At 33.3% G+C, this 18401-nt stretch overlaps 1 protein-coding gene across 1 annotated transcript in view; it reads right to left on the bottom strand.

The window, feature by feature from the left end:
- The window catches only part of LOC140712459 (ankyrin repeat domain-containing protein 30A-like), a 125125-nt gene that overhangs the window by 62229 nt on the left and 44495 nt on the right, over nucleotides 1-18401 (bottom strand). Inside the window, 12 exon segments of the mRNA XM_073019520.1 lie at nucleotides 1540-1630; nucleotides 3904-3965; nucleotides 4049-4144; nucleotides 5527-5617; nucleotides 5892-5953; nucleotides 6818-6897; nucleotides 7495-7610; nucleotides 9092-9153; nucleotides 11096-11168; nucleotides 11263-11291; nucleotides 13496-13586; nucleotides 15888-15949. Of these exon segments, the coding sequence (XP_072875621.1) occupies nucleotides 1540-1630; nucleotides 3904-3965; nucleotides 4049-4144; nucleotides 5527-5617; nucleotides 5892-5953; nucleotides 6818-6897; nucleotides 7495-7610; nucleotides 9092-9153; nucleotides 11096-11168; nucleotides 11263-11291; nucleotides 13496-13586; nucleotides 15888-15949 (915 nt within the window).

Consider the following 18401-nt stretch of genomic DNA (forward strand, 5'->3'; position numbering starts at 1 on the left):
ATTTGCAACAGACTTGTTAAATATTAATAACATTTTCTATGTAAAAATCAGCATAATACCTATGAATAACAATAACTTAAGTATTCAAGTCATAAATTCAGAATTTTATGGTTTCTTAAATTAGTCTGGCTTGGTGTATCATGTTATTCTCTAATGAATTTTTATAAAATGGCAATTTTACCAACACAATTTGCTTCCTTAACAATAATGCCAAGCCAAGGTTCTTACATTCAAGCATCTCTTATTCAAATTGCAAATATCAACAAAATATATACATATATATATTTGATGCCTCATATTAATAAAGAAAATTAATGAGACACTGAGGTTTAGTCCAGTTCTACTAACCCTCATGATTCCAGTCATCTCCGGCGCACCAACACTCTAACATTCTGCAGTAAAAATATTCTAAATGCTTCTGAAGTGAGTTCACTCAATTTTCCTTCATAGAAAAATCCAAAATAATCTAACTGACTTCTCTCTTGTCCCCTGCTTCCTGTCTCACAATCTCTCCTCTTTAGTAAAAATAATCTCTAGACTTGTGCTCTTGATTCTTCCCATTCAACACCTGTTAAACTTCTTTTCCCCACTCTTTCCTTTGTCTTTGTTTAGTGGTAATATCTTCCTTCTATCATTTCTATTGTGTTGCCCCTTCCTTCTTCACCTCTGGCTCAAAATACACTCAAAAATAAGATCAACATAATCCTTTCCCCTGACCTGTTTCCACTGCAACCTTCTACCCAATTGCTCCTCTTCCACATTTTTCCCAAGAATGGCCTCTCCTCTTGCTACTCAGAGCAAGGTCCAAGGACAACCAGCATCAGCATCACCTGAGAACTTACTAAACATGCAGAATCCCAAGTTGGCTGAATCACAGTGTGAATTGTTAACAAGGTTTCCAGCTGATTTTCTATGAAAACTTCTGGTACATATGGATTGTATATGACAAATAATATACATGTGTGGCCGTGCACATATGCTTACTCTCACCTACTGCAAATAGAACACAGTTCTCCATGGTCAAGTGCTTCCATCCCTAATGGCTTCCCACCAGTGAGAAATACAGGAAAAATCAGAATACCTTTGCTGTAATTCTCTGGTAAATTTTGGTACTAGAAGGACACTTTTTATTCTTCCCAAATTTCTAACCATACCCAATCTCTTTGTAAAGAATCATTTCATTTTATCATCCTCCATTATATAAACATGCTTCCTGTTCCTTCATGTACTCTCTGTACACTCTGTCTCTCTCAGTCTTCATTTCCTCTTTTACTACTTTCTTCTTTCCTATTTTCTTATTTTCCTCAGGTCTTGGAATATCTTGAATTCGAACTAGTAATTCAGCTCCGTTTCAGCACTCTCAATATAGTCTGTTGCCAACACCTGATAAGACATATAACTTTTCACCATTTCACTTCTCTTTTTTTCCGTGCTTTGCATTTAGGAGGTAATTTTCTTTGGCTATTAGAGGATATCCTTCCTCATCAGTTTAGAGAAATATTTGGTCAAATGACTCTTTAAATAAAAAATGGTTCTTACCTTCTAATTTTCCACTTATCGTATGGAGTTCTTTTTGAGGTGTAGCCTTCGGTAAACACACACCCTTCTGTGAAACAGTCTCACGGACACTCTGTTAAAAGCAATATCAGTAAACAATTTCAATGGAAAAATCCTAATAATAGCAAGTATCAAAATTTCCTAATTAAAATCTTTTTAAAAAAATTTCACTATGAGGCAGTAATCTACCTAGCACATAGATTTTCTATGAAGTGTATCCTGAAAAATATCAAAAATAATTGGGGTGGCATATGCAGATGTGAGAAGATAAAGTCTAAGCCTCTGATTTTATGTTTTCATATCATGCAATACTAATATTAAAAAAACATTGATAATACACAGTACCTCTAAATCCCAAGAATTTTCTTCCTCTTCCTTTTGTTTGGTTTCTGATGGGATCATCCGATCTATAAAAGGTTAATAACAGATACATTCATGAGAACATTTCTCTACTATAAATTTTAAAAACATATACAATTCTTTCATTAATTAATCTGTGGTTTTTCCTCTGTAGCCCGTATATTCTTTTTATCGATTACAATCACTACTTCTGTAGTCAATCCATCAGAGTTGAAATCTGAGTGTCTGAAAATTAACATTATATCATTCATTAGAATGCAGAAAAATAGAAAACTGATTAACTTGCATGAAGTATTTCCTCACAAAGCAGTCATACCCTCTTCTCCCATGAAACACTGTATGTCCTATATTTGCTGTTCATTCAGAAAACTTTTCTATTACCTATCATCTCTCATTTCTTTGTAAATTTTTATTTTGTAGTATGTCTTAGCTCAATTGACTCAGCAATCTCTATTACACGGTTCGACAAAAAAGATGATTTATCAACGAATAAGGTTTTTTAGGAATATTAACTTTTTGATGTTAGTAAACTATATGTCCAACCCTTTTACATTTCGATATGCCATGATAGCATATTGCGTGTGTTTTGGCTGTGTATATGTTTTAGGAATATAAGCTTAAAAATCTTTTATTGCAAATAAATTAAAAACTGCTTTAATTACAACGACACAGTTCTTCCCTAATGCAGCAATACCTTCAGAGTCAGGTTGTGACACCTTGGAGAAACATCAGAAATGTATAGGAAACAGTAATTGCCTTAAGTAACCTAATGTTCCCACATATTATAGGATAAAAATCAAGGCCCACACAAGACTTGAGCTCTCAGGCCCATGAGACAGAAAATGAATTTGTACCAAAAATAACTCAGAGCAAATCCAAGGACCATCCGCATCAGCATCATCTGAGAACTTATTAAAAATGCAGAATCCCAAGTCGGCTGAATCACAGTGTGAATTGTTAACAAGATTCTCAGCTGATTTTCTATGAAAACTCCTGGTCTATATGGAGTGTATATGACAAATTATATATATGTATGGCCGTGCATATACACTTAGTCTCACCTATTGCAAATAGAACACAACTCTCCATGGTCCGGTGTTTGCATCCCTAATGGCTTCCCACCAGTGAGAAAGACAGGAAGAGTCAGAATACTTTTGCTGCTATTCTCTGGTAAATTTCAGTACTGGAAGGTCCGTTTATATTCTTCGCAAATTTCTAACCATATCCAATCTACTCGTAAAGAATCATTTTTTTATTATCCTCCATTATATAACCATGCTTCCTGTTCCTTCATGTATTCTCTGTACACTCTGTCTTTCTCAGTCTTTATTTCCTCTTTTACTACTTTCTTCTTTCTTATTTTCTTATTTTCCTCAGGTCTTGGAATATCGTGAATTCAAACTAATAATTCACCTCCTTTTCAGCACTCTCAATATAGTCTGTTACCAACACCTGATAAGACGTATAACTTTTCACCATTTCACTTCTCTTTTTTTCCATGTTTTGCATTTAAGAGGTAATTTTCTTTGGTTATTAGAGGATATCCTTCCTCGTCAGTTTAGAGAAATATTTGGTCAAATGACTCTTTAAATAAAAAATGGTTCTTACTTTCTAATTTTCCACTTATCGTATGGAATTCTTTTTGAGGTGTAGCCTTGAGTAAACACACATCCTTCTGTGAAACAGTCTCACGGTCACTCTGTTAAAAGTGATATCAATAAACAATATCAATGGAAAAATCCTAATAATGAAAAGTACCAAAATTTCCTAATTAAAATCTTTTTAAAAAAATTTCACTATGATGCAATAATCTACCTAGCACATAGATTAGGTATTCTGAAAGTGTATTAAGTGTATCCTGAAAAATATCAAAAATAACTTGGGGGTGACATATGCAGAGGTGAGAAGATAAAGTCTAAGCCTCTGATTTTATGTTTTCATATCATGCAATACTAATATTAAAAAAACATTGATAATACATAGTACCTCTAAATCCCAAGAATTTTCTTCTTCGTCCTTTTGTTTGGATTCTGATGGGATCATCTGATCTATAAAAAGTTAATCACAGACACATTGATGAGAATATTTCTCTACTATAAATTTTAAAAACAAATACAAATTTTTCATTCACGAATCTGTGGTTTTTCCTCCGTAGCCCGTATACTCTTTTTATTGATTACAATCACTACTTCTATAGTCAATCCATTAGAATTGAAATCTAAAACATCTGAAAATTAACATTATATCATCTATTAGAATGCAGAAAAATAGAAATTTGACTACCTTGTATCAATTATTTCCTCACAAAGCAGTCATACCCTCTTCTCCCGTGAAACACTGTATGTCTTTTATTGGCTGTTCATTCAGAAAACTTTACCTATCATCTCTCATTTCTTTGTAAATTTTTATTGTGTAGTATATCTTAGCTCGATTGACTCAGCAGTCTTTATTACACAGTTCATCAAAAAATATGATTTATCAACGAATAAGATTTTTTAGGGATATTAACTTTTTGATGTTAGTAAACTATATGTCCAACGTTTTTACATTTCAATACACCATGACAGCCTATTGGGCGTGGTTTGGCTTCGTTTATGTTTTAGGAAGATATGTTAAAAATACTTTTATTGCATATAAATTAAGAACTGCTTTAATTACAAAGATACAGTTCTTCCCTAAAGCAGCAATATCTTCAGAGTTCGCTTGTGACACCTTAGAGAAACATCAGAAATGCATAGGAAACAATAATTGCCTTAAGTAACCTAATGTTCCCACATGTTATAGGATAAAAATCAAGGCCCATAGAAAACTTGAGGAGCTCTCAGGCCCTTGAGACAGAAAATGAATTTACGTCAAAAATAACTCAGAGCAAGGTCCAAGGACCACCAGCATCAGCATCGCCAGAGAACTTATGAAACATGCAGAATCCCAAGTTGGCTGAATCACAGTGTGAATTGTTAACAAGGTTTTAAGCTGATTTTCTATGAAAACTTCTGGTCTATACAAAGTGTATATGACAAATTATATACATGTGTGGCCGTGCATATATGCTTAGTCTCACCTACTGCAAATAGAACGCAGCTCTCCATGGTCAGGTGTTTTCATCCCTAATGGCTTCCCACCAGTGAGAAAGACAGGAAGTGTCAGAATTCCTTTGCTGTAATTCTCTGCTAAACTTTTGTACGAGAAGTTCAATTTATATTCTTCCCAATTTCTAACATTACCCGATCTTCTCGTAAATAATCACTTTATTTTATCATCCTCCATTACATAAACCTGTTTCTTGTTCCTTCATATACTCTCTGTACGCTCTGTCTTTCTCAGTCTTCATTTCCTCTTTTACTACTTTCTTCTTTCTTATTTTCTCATTGTCCTCAGGTCTTGGAATATTTTGAATTCAAACTAATAATTCACCTCCTTTTCAGCACTCTCAATATAGTCTGTTGCCTAGAGCTGATAAGATGTATAACAAATCACCATTTCACTTCTCTTTTTTTCCGTGCTTTGCATTTAGGAGGTAATTTTCTTTGGCTATTAGAGGATATCCTTCCTCATCAGTTTAGAGAAATATTTGGTCAAATGACTCTTTAAATAAAAAATGGTTCTTACCTTCTAATTTTCCACTTATCGTATGGAGTTCTTTTTGAGGTGTAGCCTTCGGTAAACACACACCCTTCTGTGAAACAGTCTCACGGACACTCTGTTAAAAGCAATATCAGTAAACAATTTCAATGGAAAAATCCTAATAATAGCAAGTATCAAAATTTCCTAATTAAAATCTTCTTCAAAAAAATTCACTATGAAGCAGTAATCTACCTAGCACATAAATTCTCTATTAAGCATAACCTGAAAAATATCAAAAATAATTTGGGGGTGACATATGCAGAGGTGAGAAAATAAAATCCAAGCCTCTGGCTTTATGTTTTCATATCATGCAATACTAATATTAAAAAAACATTGGTAATACATAGTACCTCTAAATCCCAAGAATTTTCTTCTTCATCCTTTTGTTTGGATTCTGACGGGATCATCTGATCTAAAGAAGTTAAATGACAGATATATTCATGAGGACATTTCTCTACTATAAATTTTGAAAACATATATAAATCTTTCATTCACGCATCTGTGGTTTTTCCTCTGCAGCCTGTATATTCTTTTTATCTATTCAATCACTACTTCTATAGTCAATCTATTAGAATTGAAATCTAAAAAGTCTGAAACTTAACATTATATCATTCATTAGATTGCAGAAAAATAGAAATTTGACAAACTTGTATGAATTATTTCTTCACAAAGCAGTCATACCCTCTTCTCCCGTGAAACACTGTATGTCCTATATTTGCTGTTCATTCAGAAAACTTTACCTATCATCTCTCATTTCTCTGTAAATTTTTATTTTGTAGTATTACTTAGCATGATTGACTCAGCAATCTCTATTACAAAGTTTTCCAAAAGAGATGATTCATCACCAAATAAGATTTCTTAGAGATATTAACTTCTTGATGTTAGTAAACTATATGTCCAACCCTTTTACATTTCAATATGCCATGACAGCATATTGGGTGTGTTTTGACTGTGTATATGTTTTAGGAAGATAAGCTTAAAAAACTTTTATTGCATATAAGTTAAGAACGGCTTTAATTACAACGACACAGTTCTTCTCTAATGCAGCAATATATTCAGAGTCACCTTGTGACACCTTGGAGAAACATCAGAAATGTATAGGAAACAATAGTTGCCTTAAGTGATCTAACGTTCCCATATGTTATAGGATAAAAATCAGGGCCCACACAGGACTTGAGGAGCTCTCAAACCTGTGAGACAGAAAATGAATTTATATCAAAAATAACTCAGAGCAAGGTCCAAGGACCACCATCATCAGCATCACCTGAGAACTTACTAAAAATGCAGAATCCCAAGTCGGCTGAATCACAGTGTGAATTGTTAACAAGGTTCTCAGCTGATTTTCTATGAAAACTTCTGGTCCATATGGAGTGCATATGATAAATTATATACATGTGTGGCCGTGCATATATGCTTACTCTCACCTATTGCAAATAGAACACAGCTCTCCATGGTCAGGTGCTTCCATCCCTAATGGCTTCCCACCAGTGAGAAAGACAGGAAAAATCAGAATACCTTTGCTGTAATTCTGTGGTATATTTTGATACGAGAAGGTCACTTTTTATTCTTCCCAAATTTCTAACCATACCCCATCTTTTTGTAAAGAATCATTTCATTTTATCATCCTCCATTATATAAACCTGCTTCTTGTTCCTTCATGTACTCTCTGTACGCTCTACTTTCTCAGTCTTCATTTCCTCTTTTACTACTTTCTTCTTTCTTTTTTTCTCATTTTCCTCAGGTCTTGGAATATTTTGAATTCAAACTAGTAATTCAGCTCCTTTTCAGCACTCTCAATATAGTCTGTTGCTAACACCTGATAAGACGTATAACTTATCTCCATTCAACTTTCACTTCTCTTTTTTTCCGTGCTTTGCATTTAGGAGGTAATTTTCTTTGGCTATTAGAGGATATCCTTCCTCATCAGTTTAGAGAAATATTTGGTCAAATGACTTTTGCAATAAAAAATGGTTCTTACCTTCTAATTTTCCACTTAGTGTATGGAGTTCTTTTTGAGGTGTAGCCTTGGGTAAACACACATCCTTCTGTGAAACAGTCTCACGGTCACTCTGTTAAAAGTAATATCAATAAATAATTTAAATGGAAAAATCCTAATAATGAAGAGTATCAAAATTCCTTATTAAAATCTTTTTTAAAAACACAATTTCCTACTTTACAACCAATTTGACTAAAGAGCAGACACATAGAGAATCAAAACATTTTGACAGAAATCCTCATTTAACTCTCTCTACATCAAGCTTATCTTTACATTCATGCAGCCATTAACTTAGTTACTGAGCAGGAGAAAGAAATCACGTTCATGAAAAAATTCACTCTTGCATATTTCAAAAAGTATCTCTCTTAAAAATATCTAACTTATGTTGTAGTCCTCATCAAAACTAAATATGACTTTTCAAACAAAATACAACACACTTGCTACTTGCCATTATACATTTAAAATATTAAACATTTAAAATATTAAACATTTGAAGGCCAGATTTAACATTTAAAATACTCATGATTATAGAATTATTTAGTGTTAAAAATGATGCATGTCATGAAGAGAACTTTTAGAGTCCGTCATATAATATATGCACAGAATGTTGAAAAGCTGCTTTATTTTGGTAAACAGGGGCCTAAATTCAGCAACATGTTTTTGACATATCTATGCTGACAAAAAAAGTGCCTGAATAGAATGTAAATGCAGTAAGAAAAAAATTATGTTATGTTTAAATGAAAGAAACAAATGTTAAAGTTTTTTTGTCTAATGATAAATCAGATAAAATCTACCTGTCTGTTGACTTCCACCCTTTGGTGTTACCACCAGGCAGCAGCTGCTTATTTGTAAGAGGTCAGATACTTTCTATGTCTTTCCACAGCTGTGACCTTAAAATACATCACTATTATTTGACGCTCACGCTGCTGCAGCTTGACTGCCACAAAGGGACTCAAGGAGTTCTATTTGTGAAAATCATTTATATTTTTTAAAAGACTAGTCAACTAATACTCTTGTTATTATAGTCCCACCAGGTTTCCTATTCCTCAGACTTGTCTTTTTCCTGAAATGTTCCCTCAGCTCTATACTGAACAATAAAGATATGTCAATATGTTAAAGTCCCAGCCATTAACTTTTCAGGTCCCAGCTTTTACAATACTGCAGTTTAAACTGTCTATGAATCCAATTAGAACTTTTGTACATCTAGATAAATCACAGAATCATATATTTGCCCATAACTGGACTCAGTATAATTCTTTCGCTTTTAGACAAACGTACTTCAGATCCCATGTGAATTGCTAGTGACTTCTAAGCCTTATTTTTTATACTATACCACACTAGCTTCTTAAATTAATCCTACAAATTAGCAGAATTTCACTATGAAGTAGTAACCTACTTAGCACATAGATTCTCTATGAAGCGTATTCTGAAAAATACCAAAAATAATTTGGGGATGACATATGCAGAAGTGAGAAAATAAAGTCTAAGCCTCTGATTTTGTGTTTTCATATCATGCAATACTAATATTAAGAAAACACTGATAATACATAGTACCTCTAGATCCCAAGAATTTTCTTCATTGTCCTTTTGTTTGGATTCTGATGGGATCATCTGATCTATAAAAGGTTAATCATAGATACATCCATGAGAACATTTCTCTGTTATAAATTTTCAAAACATACAAATCTGCTTTCATTCATGAAACTGTGGTTTTTCCTCTGTAGCCCGTATATTCTTTGTGTCGATTACAATCACTACTTCTATAATCAATCCATTAGAATTGAAATCTAAAAAGTCTGAAAATTAACATTCTATCATTCATTAGAATGCAGAAAAATAGAAATCTGACTAAATTGTATGAATTATTTCTTCACAAAGCAATCATACCCTCTTCTCCTGTGAAACACAGTATGTCCTATATTTGTTGTTCCTTCAGAAAACTTTACCTATCATCTCTCATTTCTTTGTAAATTTTTATTTTGTAGTATTACTTAGTTTGATTGACACAGCAATCTCAAGCAATCTTAAGTAATCTAACGTTCCCACATGTCTCAGGATAAAATGAAGGCCCACACAAGACTTGCAGAGCTCTCAGGCCCATGAGACAGAAAATGAATTTATACCAAAAACAACGCCCAGTTTTCTTTATCAACAAAAAGTACATATTACAACTATTTGAATCAGGTTAAAGAAAAAAGCAAACATGAACAACTAAAACTTAAAAGACCGTTTCATCATTAAGGGTTCGTTTATCATTTGACATCCATCAACTGTATACCCAGTTTTAAAAAGCAAATTTAACTTGTGATCAGCATCCCCAAAGTTCACATTTCATGCAGAGGGTCCAAGAAACTCAAATCATACTTTGGTAAGCCACCATTTTCACTCATTTTTAGAAGTGTACCCTGGATACTTTCAGAGACCTAACATGTTGCAACACCATAGCTCTAATAATCTGTGGGTCACAGGTCAAATTTTTAGTGGAATGTATGATTCCAAAAAGAAATACTTTAAATATTGTAGTTTTAATTTCTAATAACTAAAAAATCAGCAGATAAAACTAACTTAAAGACTCTGAAATCTGCATGCTTTCATTTTTATTTATTATTAACCAGCATCAAAATTGTGCAATTAACTATGGTGTAGTCATACAATGGAATTTCATAAACAACCTAATATTTAAAAAGACACTTAACTGTGCTCTTTATGGATGTCTCTAAAAATTATAATGCAGATAAAAAAAGAATTGCTGAATATTAAAATATTACACTGTACAACCATGTATGCTTTAGAAGTTGAAAAATATTTTACATATTAAATATGAACTTGCACACATGTTGTAAAATGTTTATACATGCATAAGAATAGTTTTTAAAATAGTTTAGAATATTGGTTACTTCTAGGCAATAAACAGTAGTACTATACAAAGACTCTAAAGCCAAAGGCTTCAGAATCACAGTTTCATGAAAAAGAGTGTGTTTATCAAATATTCACAAATAAATGACTAATTACTATCCTCATCTTTACAAGGGAAAGGTACCACACACATAAACAGACACACACAGGCACACATGCAGACACATACACACAAACACACAGAGTTCGCTAATCCGAGTTACCGATTTTCTTAGGATTCTCAAAGTGACAACACCGGAAATGAGGTAATTAATGTTAAAAAACAAGTGTTATATTAATAAAAGATGCAATCCCCGAAGTAAACCGTGGAATTTGAATCAAGCTTCAAAGAACTAAACAAAAATTAAACTTTCAAAATTCACCTCCTTGAATCTTTAAGAAATACAGAAGTTCAAAATAGAAAACATTACAGTTTCGGGATACAAAAGTGGAAACACTTGAGAATAAGGCTACATGTTTTTTAAAAATATTGTAAATTACTGTTCTTGTAAGATTGGGTTTTCAAACACAAATACCAGTATTGGCATTATCTAGATCAAATTTTTTTCAGCAAAGTTGAAAAAAATACAGCGTTGGGGATAGAAAGACTATTATCAAAATGTCCAATATTGAAATATTGTCTTTACATAAGTTGAAATTTACCTGCTGTCAAAGGTGGTTCCTTCTTGCATTCGAAGGTTTCATTTGGAAAAGAGTTTTGTATTTCAGTGGCAGGCTAAATGGGTTTGGAAGAACAATGATTAATCAAGAATGGATACTTCACAAAATACATAGTTAAGAAGTCATTCAAAATGAAATTATAAAACTACCTTGAAGGCAGATGACTTCTCAGGAGGCTCTAAAAAGCGAAAGAGATTTATCATCAATCATAAGTAAATATGACAAAGCCAACCACAAATGAACACAGTGAGAGTATCTAACTGAGTCCTCTTGGTCGTCTTTGAGAATGAATACTTTAGATTTGGGAAGTTTTCTTTTGGTTTATTTAGGACGCACACATGACAAGAATACACTGAAGAAAATATAAATATAGGTTTCACAGATCATGCAGTTAAGACTTCAAAAGCAAGATTGTGTTTCACATGTAAAAAGAATTGATATGAGAAAATAAATGTCAAAGCTGAACATGGAATGCCATACCAGGTACTTAAGGAAACACACTAGAATCATTTATATTATTCTATTCATCATGTTCTTTAATACGGGCCTATCTTTGGAAAGGTACATAGTTCTGATGAGAGTTCAGCTGAATGTAGAATTGACATCTCATCTGTGAAGTGTTATGAATTGATCAGCTTGGATATACACTTAGGTCATAATACTAAATATAAATATTCATTGTTTTCCATAACCATACGGTGTAATCATATGCCTATATTTCTGTATCCTCTATTTTATCCATCTGAATGCTTCTTGATCCACTCATGCAAGATGTATAAAACTCATCATGGAAATAATTTATAAGCTTTCAATATTCACATATTTATATAAAAATTAATTGCAATAGATGTATTAAACACAAATAACTTTTTATATTGTTAAGTCACCACAATATTTATTTTAAAAAGCAATCTTATTATTCAAATATAAATTCAGTAATTTTTAGTTCCTACAATTCATCTGATTTGGTGTATCATTAGTCTATAATAAATTTTTGTGGAATGGCAATTCAACACACTTTCTTAAAAATAAAGTCAATGTTCTTAGTTTCAAATATATCTCATTTGAATAGCTAACATCAACAAAATATATATTTGTCATGCCTGATTGTAACAGAGAAACCTAATGAGTCACTGTGGTTCTCCCAATTCTAGTAGGCCTCCTGCTTCTGGTAGTCTCTGGAGTGCCCACAAACTACTTTCGGGAGTGCAAATAATCTAAATGCATCTGAAGAGAGTTCACTCAACTGTCCTTCTCAGAGGACAAAACCTGCCTACCTTCTTTCTTGTTTGTCCCCTGTTATCTGCCTAGAATGCCTCTATTAAAAAAATAAAATAAAAATAAAAAATAAACAAAACCCTCTAACTCTGTAGAATTCTTTCCATCCAACACTGTTTCAAATTTCTTTTTCCATCACTTCCTTTCTCCTTGTTTAGTGAGAGTATCTTAAATTTACAGTTTCTGCTTTTTCATCTTTTTCTTCTTCTTCTTCTCTGGCTAATAGTATACTCAGAAACAAAAGGAATATAATGCTTTCTCTTGACCCTGTTATGTCTTGACCGTTTATTCAGTTGCTCTTCTTCCACATTTTCCCCATAAATGGCCTCTCCCCTTGCTTCTGAGAGCGAGCTCCAAGTACCACTGGTATCAGCATCGCCTGAGAACTTACTAATAGAAACTCAATTGTGCTGAATGATACTGTGTATTAATAAGGTATTCAGCTGATTTTCTAATGTTTCATAACTTTTGGTCTATACTGAGTATATATGACAAATTATATAGATGCACACCTATGCATATTTGTTAATACTCACCTATTGCAAATAAAACACAATTCTGCATGCTCAGATAATTCCATCCCTAATGCCTTCCCAGTAGTGAGAAAGACAGGAAAAGTGAGAAAACTTTAACTATAATTTTCTGACAAGTTTTGGGACTGGAAGTTTTGGAATTTTATATTCTTACCATCTTTCTACGCATTGTCTATCTTTTCTAAATATATATATATATATTTTCCCATCTCCATTTAATAAACCTGCTTCTTCTTACTTCATGAACTCCCTATACTCTCTCTGTCTTCCTTAGTCTTCATTCCCTTTTTTACTCCTTTTCTCTTACTTATTTCCTGACTCTCCTCATGTCTTAGAGTATTTTGGATTCAAATAATTTGGTTTTTTTTTTTTTTTTTTTTTTTTTTTGTACTCTCTATATATCCTGTTGTCAACTTATACAAGGAATAAAATGTAACTTACCATTTTATTCCTCTCTTTTCAATGTTATGTATTTAGTGGGTAATTTTATTTGGCTATTAGAGTATATCAGTCTTCATGCATTTAGACAAACATATGGTTAAAAGACTTTTCAAATAAAAATGGTTCTTACCTTCTACTTCTCTATTTATATGCTTCGTTACACTTTGATAAATAGACTCAGGTGTACACACTTGAATCTTTGTAGAACTCTCAAAGAGACTCTGTTAAAAGTAGTATCAATAGATAATTTCAATTTTAAAATCAAAAGAGGCATAAAATTTCCTAATTAAAATATTTTTAAACTCAATCTCTGGCTTCAAAGGCAATTTGATTTAAGGATAGGCACATATTGAAAATCACAACATTTTGATAGAAAACCTCACATATGCTATCTAGATCAAAACTTACCTGTTATCTTCATGCAGCTATTGACTCAGTTACTGAGCATGAAAAAATAAATAATATTGACAAAAATATACACTTATCTGCATATTTCAAGAAGCAACTCACTTAAAAATATCTTACTTTATCTTCCTCACCAAAAACCAAGAAGGCACATCAAACAAAATATAATACACTTGCTACCTGCCATAACACAAGTTGGAATTCAATCAGGCTGGTGGGAAAAATATTAGAGATAGTTATAGAGATAGACACAAATCTGCTTGGAAGACTGAGAAGTTTGCATAATTTTGGTAATAGATATGGTTGAAGGCAACCTGATCTTCACCTTTAGTTAAACAAATTAAAGTAGTCATAAAGGAAGGCAGAGTAGTTTACCTAGCTAGCTAATTTACTCATATAATCTTAAGACTAACCTTTGATGTACCACAGGTGCTTAAGGGCTTTTTACTTGGGAAGTCCACAATGTCAATTACCCTCTAATGGTGTTGACCCAAGCTTTTGTTAATTAATCTTACTGAATAATTGTGAGTCTGACTAGCTGATCAGGGCCATAGTGGCAACTGTTTACAGAACTCAGCAGGGAGTCTATAAGCCACTTGGACACCCTCAGCTGGACTGACAGAGCAGAATATCTGTGTGTCAATGTACTTTATTCATCTGTCGCCGGGTCAGAGGTCTGCAAGGGACAGACTCCCTGCAGCTGGTGTTCCCTGGAAAGGAGGGCTGCCGCACATACATACTGCATTAAACATCGAAAATATTCATGATTATAGAATTATTTAGTGTTAAAAATGATGCATGGTATGAAGAGAATGTTAAGAATAAGTCATATAAAGTATACTCAGAACATTGTAGAAGCTGCTTTATTTAGGTAAACAGGGGCTTAAAATAATCAAAATGTTTTTGATAAAATGCTGACAGAAAAAGTACTTGAATAAAATGAAAAAGTACTAAGGAAAACTTATGTTATGTTTAAATGAAAGCAGACAAGTATTAGAAAGTCTTTTTTTTTTGTTTGTCTATGGACAAATTAGATAAAGTCGACTTGTCTACTGACATCTCATTTCTGTTACCACTGTGCAGCAGGGGCTTGGATCTAAGAGGTCAGTCACTTCCTGTGTCTTTCCACAGTTGTGACCTTGGACTACATCATTATTATTTGGTACTTATGTTGCTATAAGCATGGCTACCACAGATGGACTCAAAGAGTTCTATTTGTAAAAATAATTTCTACTTTTTAAAACACTACTCAAACAAATTGTTGTTATTACAGTCCCACTGGTTTCCTACTCTTTATGCATTATTTTCTCCTAAAATATTCCTTCAGATCTCTACTGGACAATATACATATGTCAATTATTTCAAGTCCAAAGCATTATCTTTTCATGTTTCAAGTTGTACAAAACCGCAGCTTAAACTATTTTTCTATTAATCTAATTCGAACTTTTTTACATCTAGATATACCACCAAATCATATATTTGCCCAAAGGTGGATTCAGAGTAATTCTTTAGTTTTCAGCCAAACTTTGCCTCGAACTCATGTGAATTACTGGTGAATTCTAAGCTTTATTTTTTATACTATACTAAACTCGTGTCTAAAACTAATTCTGAAAATTAGTAGAATTTCACTATCAAGCAGTAATCTACTTAGCACATAGATTTTTTTTAAGTATTTTTTTTTTTTTTTTTTTTTGGAGACAGAGTCTTACTCTGTCACCCAGGCTGGAGTGTGATGGTACAATCTCAACTCACTGCAACCTCCTCCTCCTGGGTTCAAGTAATTCTCCTGCCTCAGCTTCCCAAGTAGCTGGGATTACAGGTATGTGCCACCGTGTCCAACTAATTTTGTATTTTTAGTAGAGACAGGATTTCACCATATTTACCAGGCTAGTCTCAAACTCCCAAACTCAGGTGATCCTCCCTCCTTGGGTCTCCCAAAGTGCTGGCATTACAGGCATGAATTACAGTGCCCAGCCAAGTGTGTTTTTAGAAATACCAGAATTTCTTCTGAGCATATGCAGTGGTAAGAAAACCAAGTCAAAGCCTCTGATTTTGTATTTGCACATCACTCAATATTAACATTTTTAGAGAATAATAACATCAATAATATACAATACCCCAGAATCCCAAGCATTTTCTTTATCTTCCTCTTGTTTGGATTCTGTTGGGAACCTCTGATCTATAAAAGGTTAATCACAGACACATTCATGAGAACATTTCTTATTATAAATTTTTAAAACATATACAAATCTATTTTCATTCATGAATCTGTGGACTTTCTTCTGTAGCCTGTATATTCTATCGGTGGATAATAACCACCACTTCTATAGTCAATTGGTTAGAACTGCAATCTTAAAAATCTAAAAATTAACTTCATATTCATTAGAATGCAAAAGAAAAATAAAAGTTTGACTAATTTGTATTAATTATTTCTTCACAAAAGAAGTCATATTCTCTTCTCCCATGAAACCCACTATGTCAGATATTTGCTGTTCACTCAGATAATTTTAATTACCTATCATCTGTCATTTCTAAGTTTTTATTTTTTATTATTACTTAGTTTGATTAAGCAATCTTTATTACACGGTTCTTCAAAAAAGATTATTTATCAATAAGTAAGATTCTTCAAGATACTAACTTTTTGATATTAGCAAAATATACATCCAATCCTTTGAAATTTCAGTAGGCCATGACAATATATTTGATGTGAATGTGTTTTAGATAAATAAGCTTAAAGAACTTGTACTGCATATAAATTAAAAGCTACTGTAATTACAATGAGATAGTATTTCCTCAATGCAACAAGATCTTCAGAATCAACTTGTGACTCCTTGGAGAAACATTAGAAACTTATAGGAAAAATGAGTGCTGTAAGTAACCTAAATTTCCAACATTTCATAGAATTAAATCAAGGTCCATGTAAGGTCCAAGGAGTACTGAGAGCCATGAGGCAGAAAACGAATATATAACAGAAATATTCTAAATGCATCTGAAGTGAATTCACTCACATTTCCTTTTCAGAAACTCTAAAGTTGCCTGGCTATCTTCTTTCTTGCCCCGTTTCCTGCCTCACAATCCCTCTTCCTTAGCCAAAATAATGTCTATATCTGTGGTCTTGATTCTTCCCACTCAACATCTTTTAAAATCAATTTTCCCAACACTTTCTTTCTCTTTGATTAGGGGTAGTATCTGACATCTGTAATTACTATTTATTTACCTTTTTTCCCCTCTGGCCAGAAACATACTCAGAAATAAAAGCAATATAATGCTTTCCCTTGAACCTGTTATGTCTTGACCTTCTATCCAACTGCCCTTCTTCCAGATTTTTCCAAAGGAAAGGCTGTTCTCTTGCTACTTAAGAGTGAGGTTGAAGGACCACCAGTATCAGCATCACTTGAGAACTTATTTAAAAATGCCAGAATCCCATGCCTGCTGAATCATAGCGTGCATTGTTAACAAGGTATTCAGCTGATTTTCTACAGTTTGAAAACTTCTGATCTATACCGAGTCTATATGACAAATTATATACATGCATGGCTGTGCAAATATGCTTATATTCACCTATTGCAGATAAAACACAACTCTCCATGGTCAGGTGCTTCCATCCCTAATGCTTCCCCACCAGTGAGAAAGACAGGAGAGACAACATTTTGCTATAATTCCCTGGCAAATTTTGGTAATGAAAGGTCACTTTATATTCTTCAAATCTTTCTAACCATGACCTATCTTTTTCTAAAGAATTATTTTATTTTACCATCCGCCATTATATAAGCCTGCTTCTTGTTGCCTCATGTACTCCATGTATTCTCTGTCTTCCTCTGTCTTCATTTCCTCTTTTACTCCTTTGCTCAGGTCTTACAGTATATTGAATTTAAACTAATAATTCCGCTCTTTTTTTTGGCACTGTCAATATAATCTGTTGCTAACACCTGAGAAGACATATAAGTTTCACTCCTTTTGTTCTTCTATGCTATGCATTTAAAAAATAATTTTCTTTGGCTGTCAGAGTATATCAGTCCTCACGCATTTAGACAAACATTTGGCCAAATGGTGTTTTAAATTAAAAAAATTGTTCTTACCTTCTATTTTGTGATTTATTGTTTCGACATCATTTTGATATATAGCGCCAGGTAAACACATATAATTCTGTCCAGCACTCTTAGAGATAATCTGTTAAAGGTAATATCAATAAATAATTTGTTTATTTCATTTTTTTGTTTTTTTGAGATGAAGTCTTGCAGCGTGGCTCTTTGGTGTGATCTTGGCCTACGGCCACCTCTGTCTCCCAGGTTCAAGCAATTCTCCTGCCTCAGCCTCCCAAGTAACTGGGACTATAGGCATGAGCCACCACGCCTGGCCAACTTGTTCTATTTTTAGGATAGACAGGGTTTCACCATGTTGGCCAGGCTGGTCTTGAACTCCTGATCTCAAGTGATCCGCCCGCCTCATCCTCCCAAAGCACTGGGATTACGGCGTGAGCCACATCAATAAATATTTTCAATTTTAAAATAATAAAAATGACAAGCATCAATACTTTTATTTAAAATCTTTTTTATGGACTGGGCACAATGGCTCACACCTGTAATCACAGCACTTTGGGAGGCCAAGGCGAGTGGATCACGAGGTCAAGA

The sequence above is a fragment of the Chlorocebus sabaeus genome, chromosome 9, assembly GCF_047675955.1.
Source record: "Chlorocebus sabaeus isolate Y175 chromosome 9, mChlSab1.0.hap1, whole genome shotgun sequence".
In the NCBI taxonomy this organism is placed as follows: domain Eukaryota; kingdom Metazoa; phylum Chordata; class Mammalia; order Primates; family Cercopithecidae; genus Chlorocebus; species Chlorocebus sabaeus.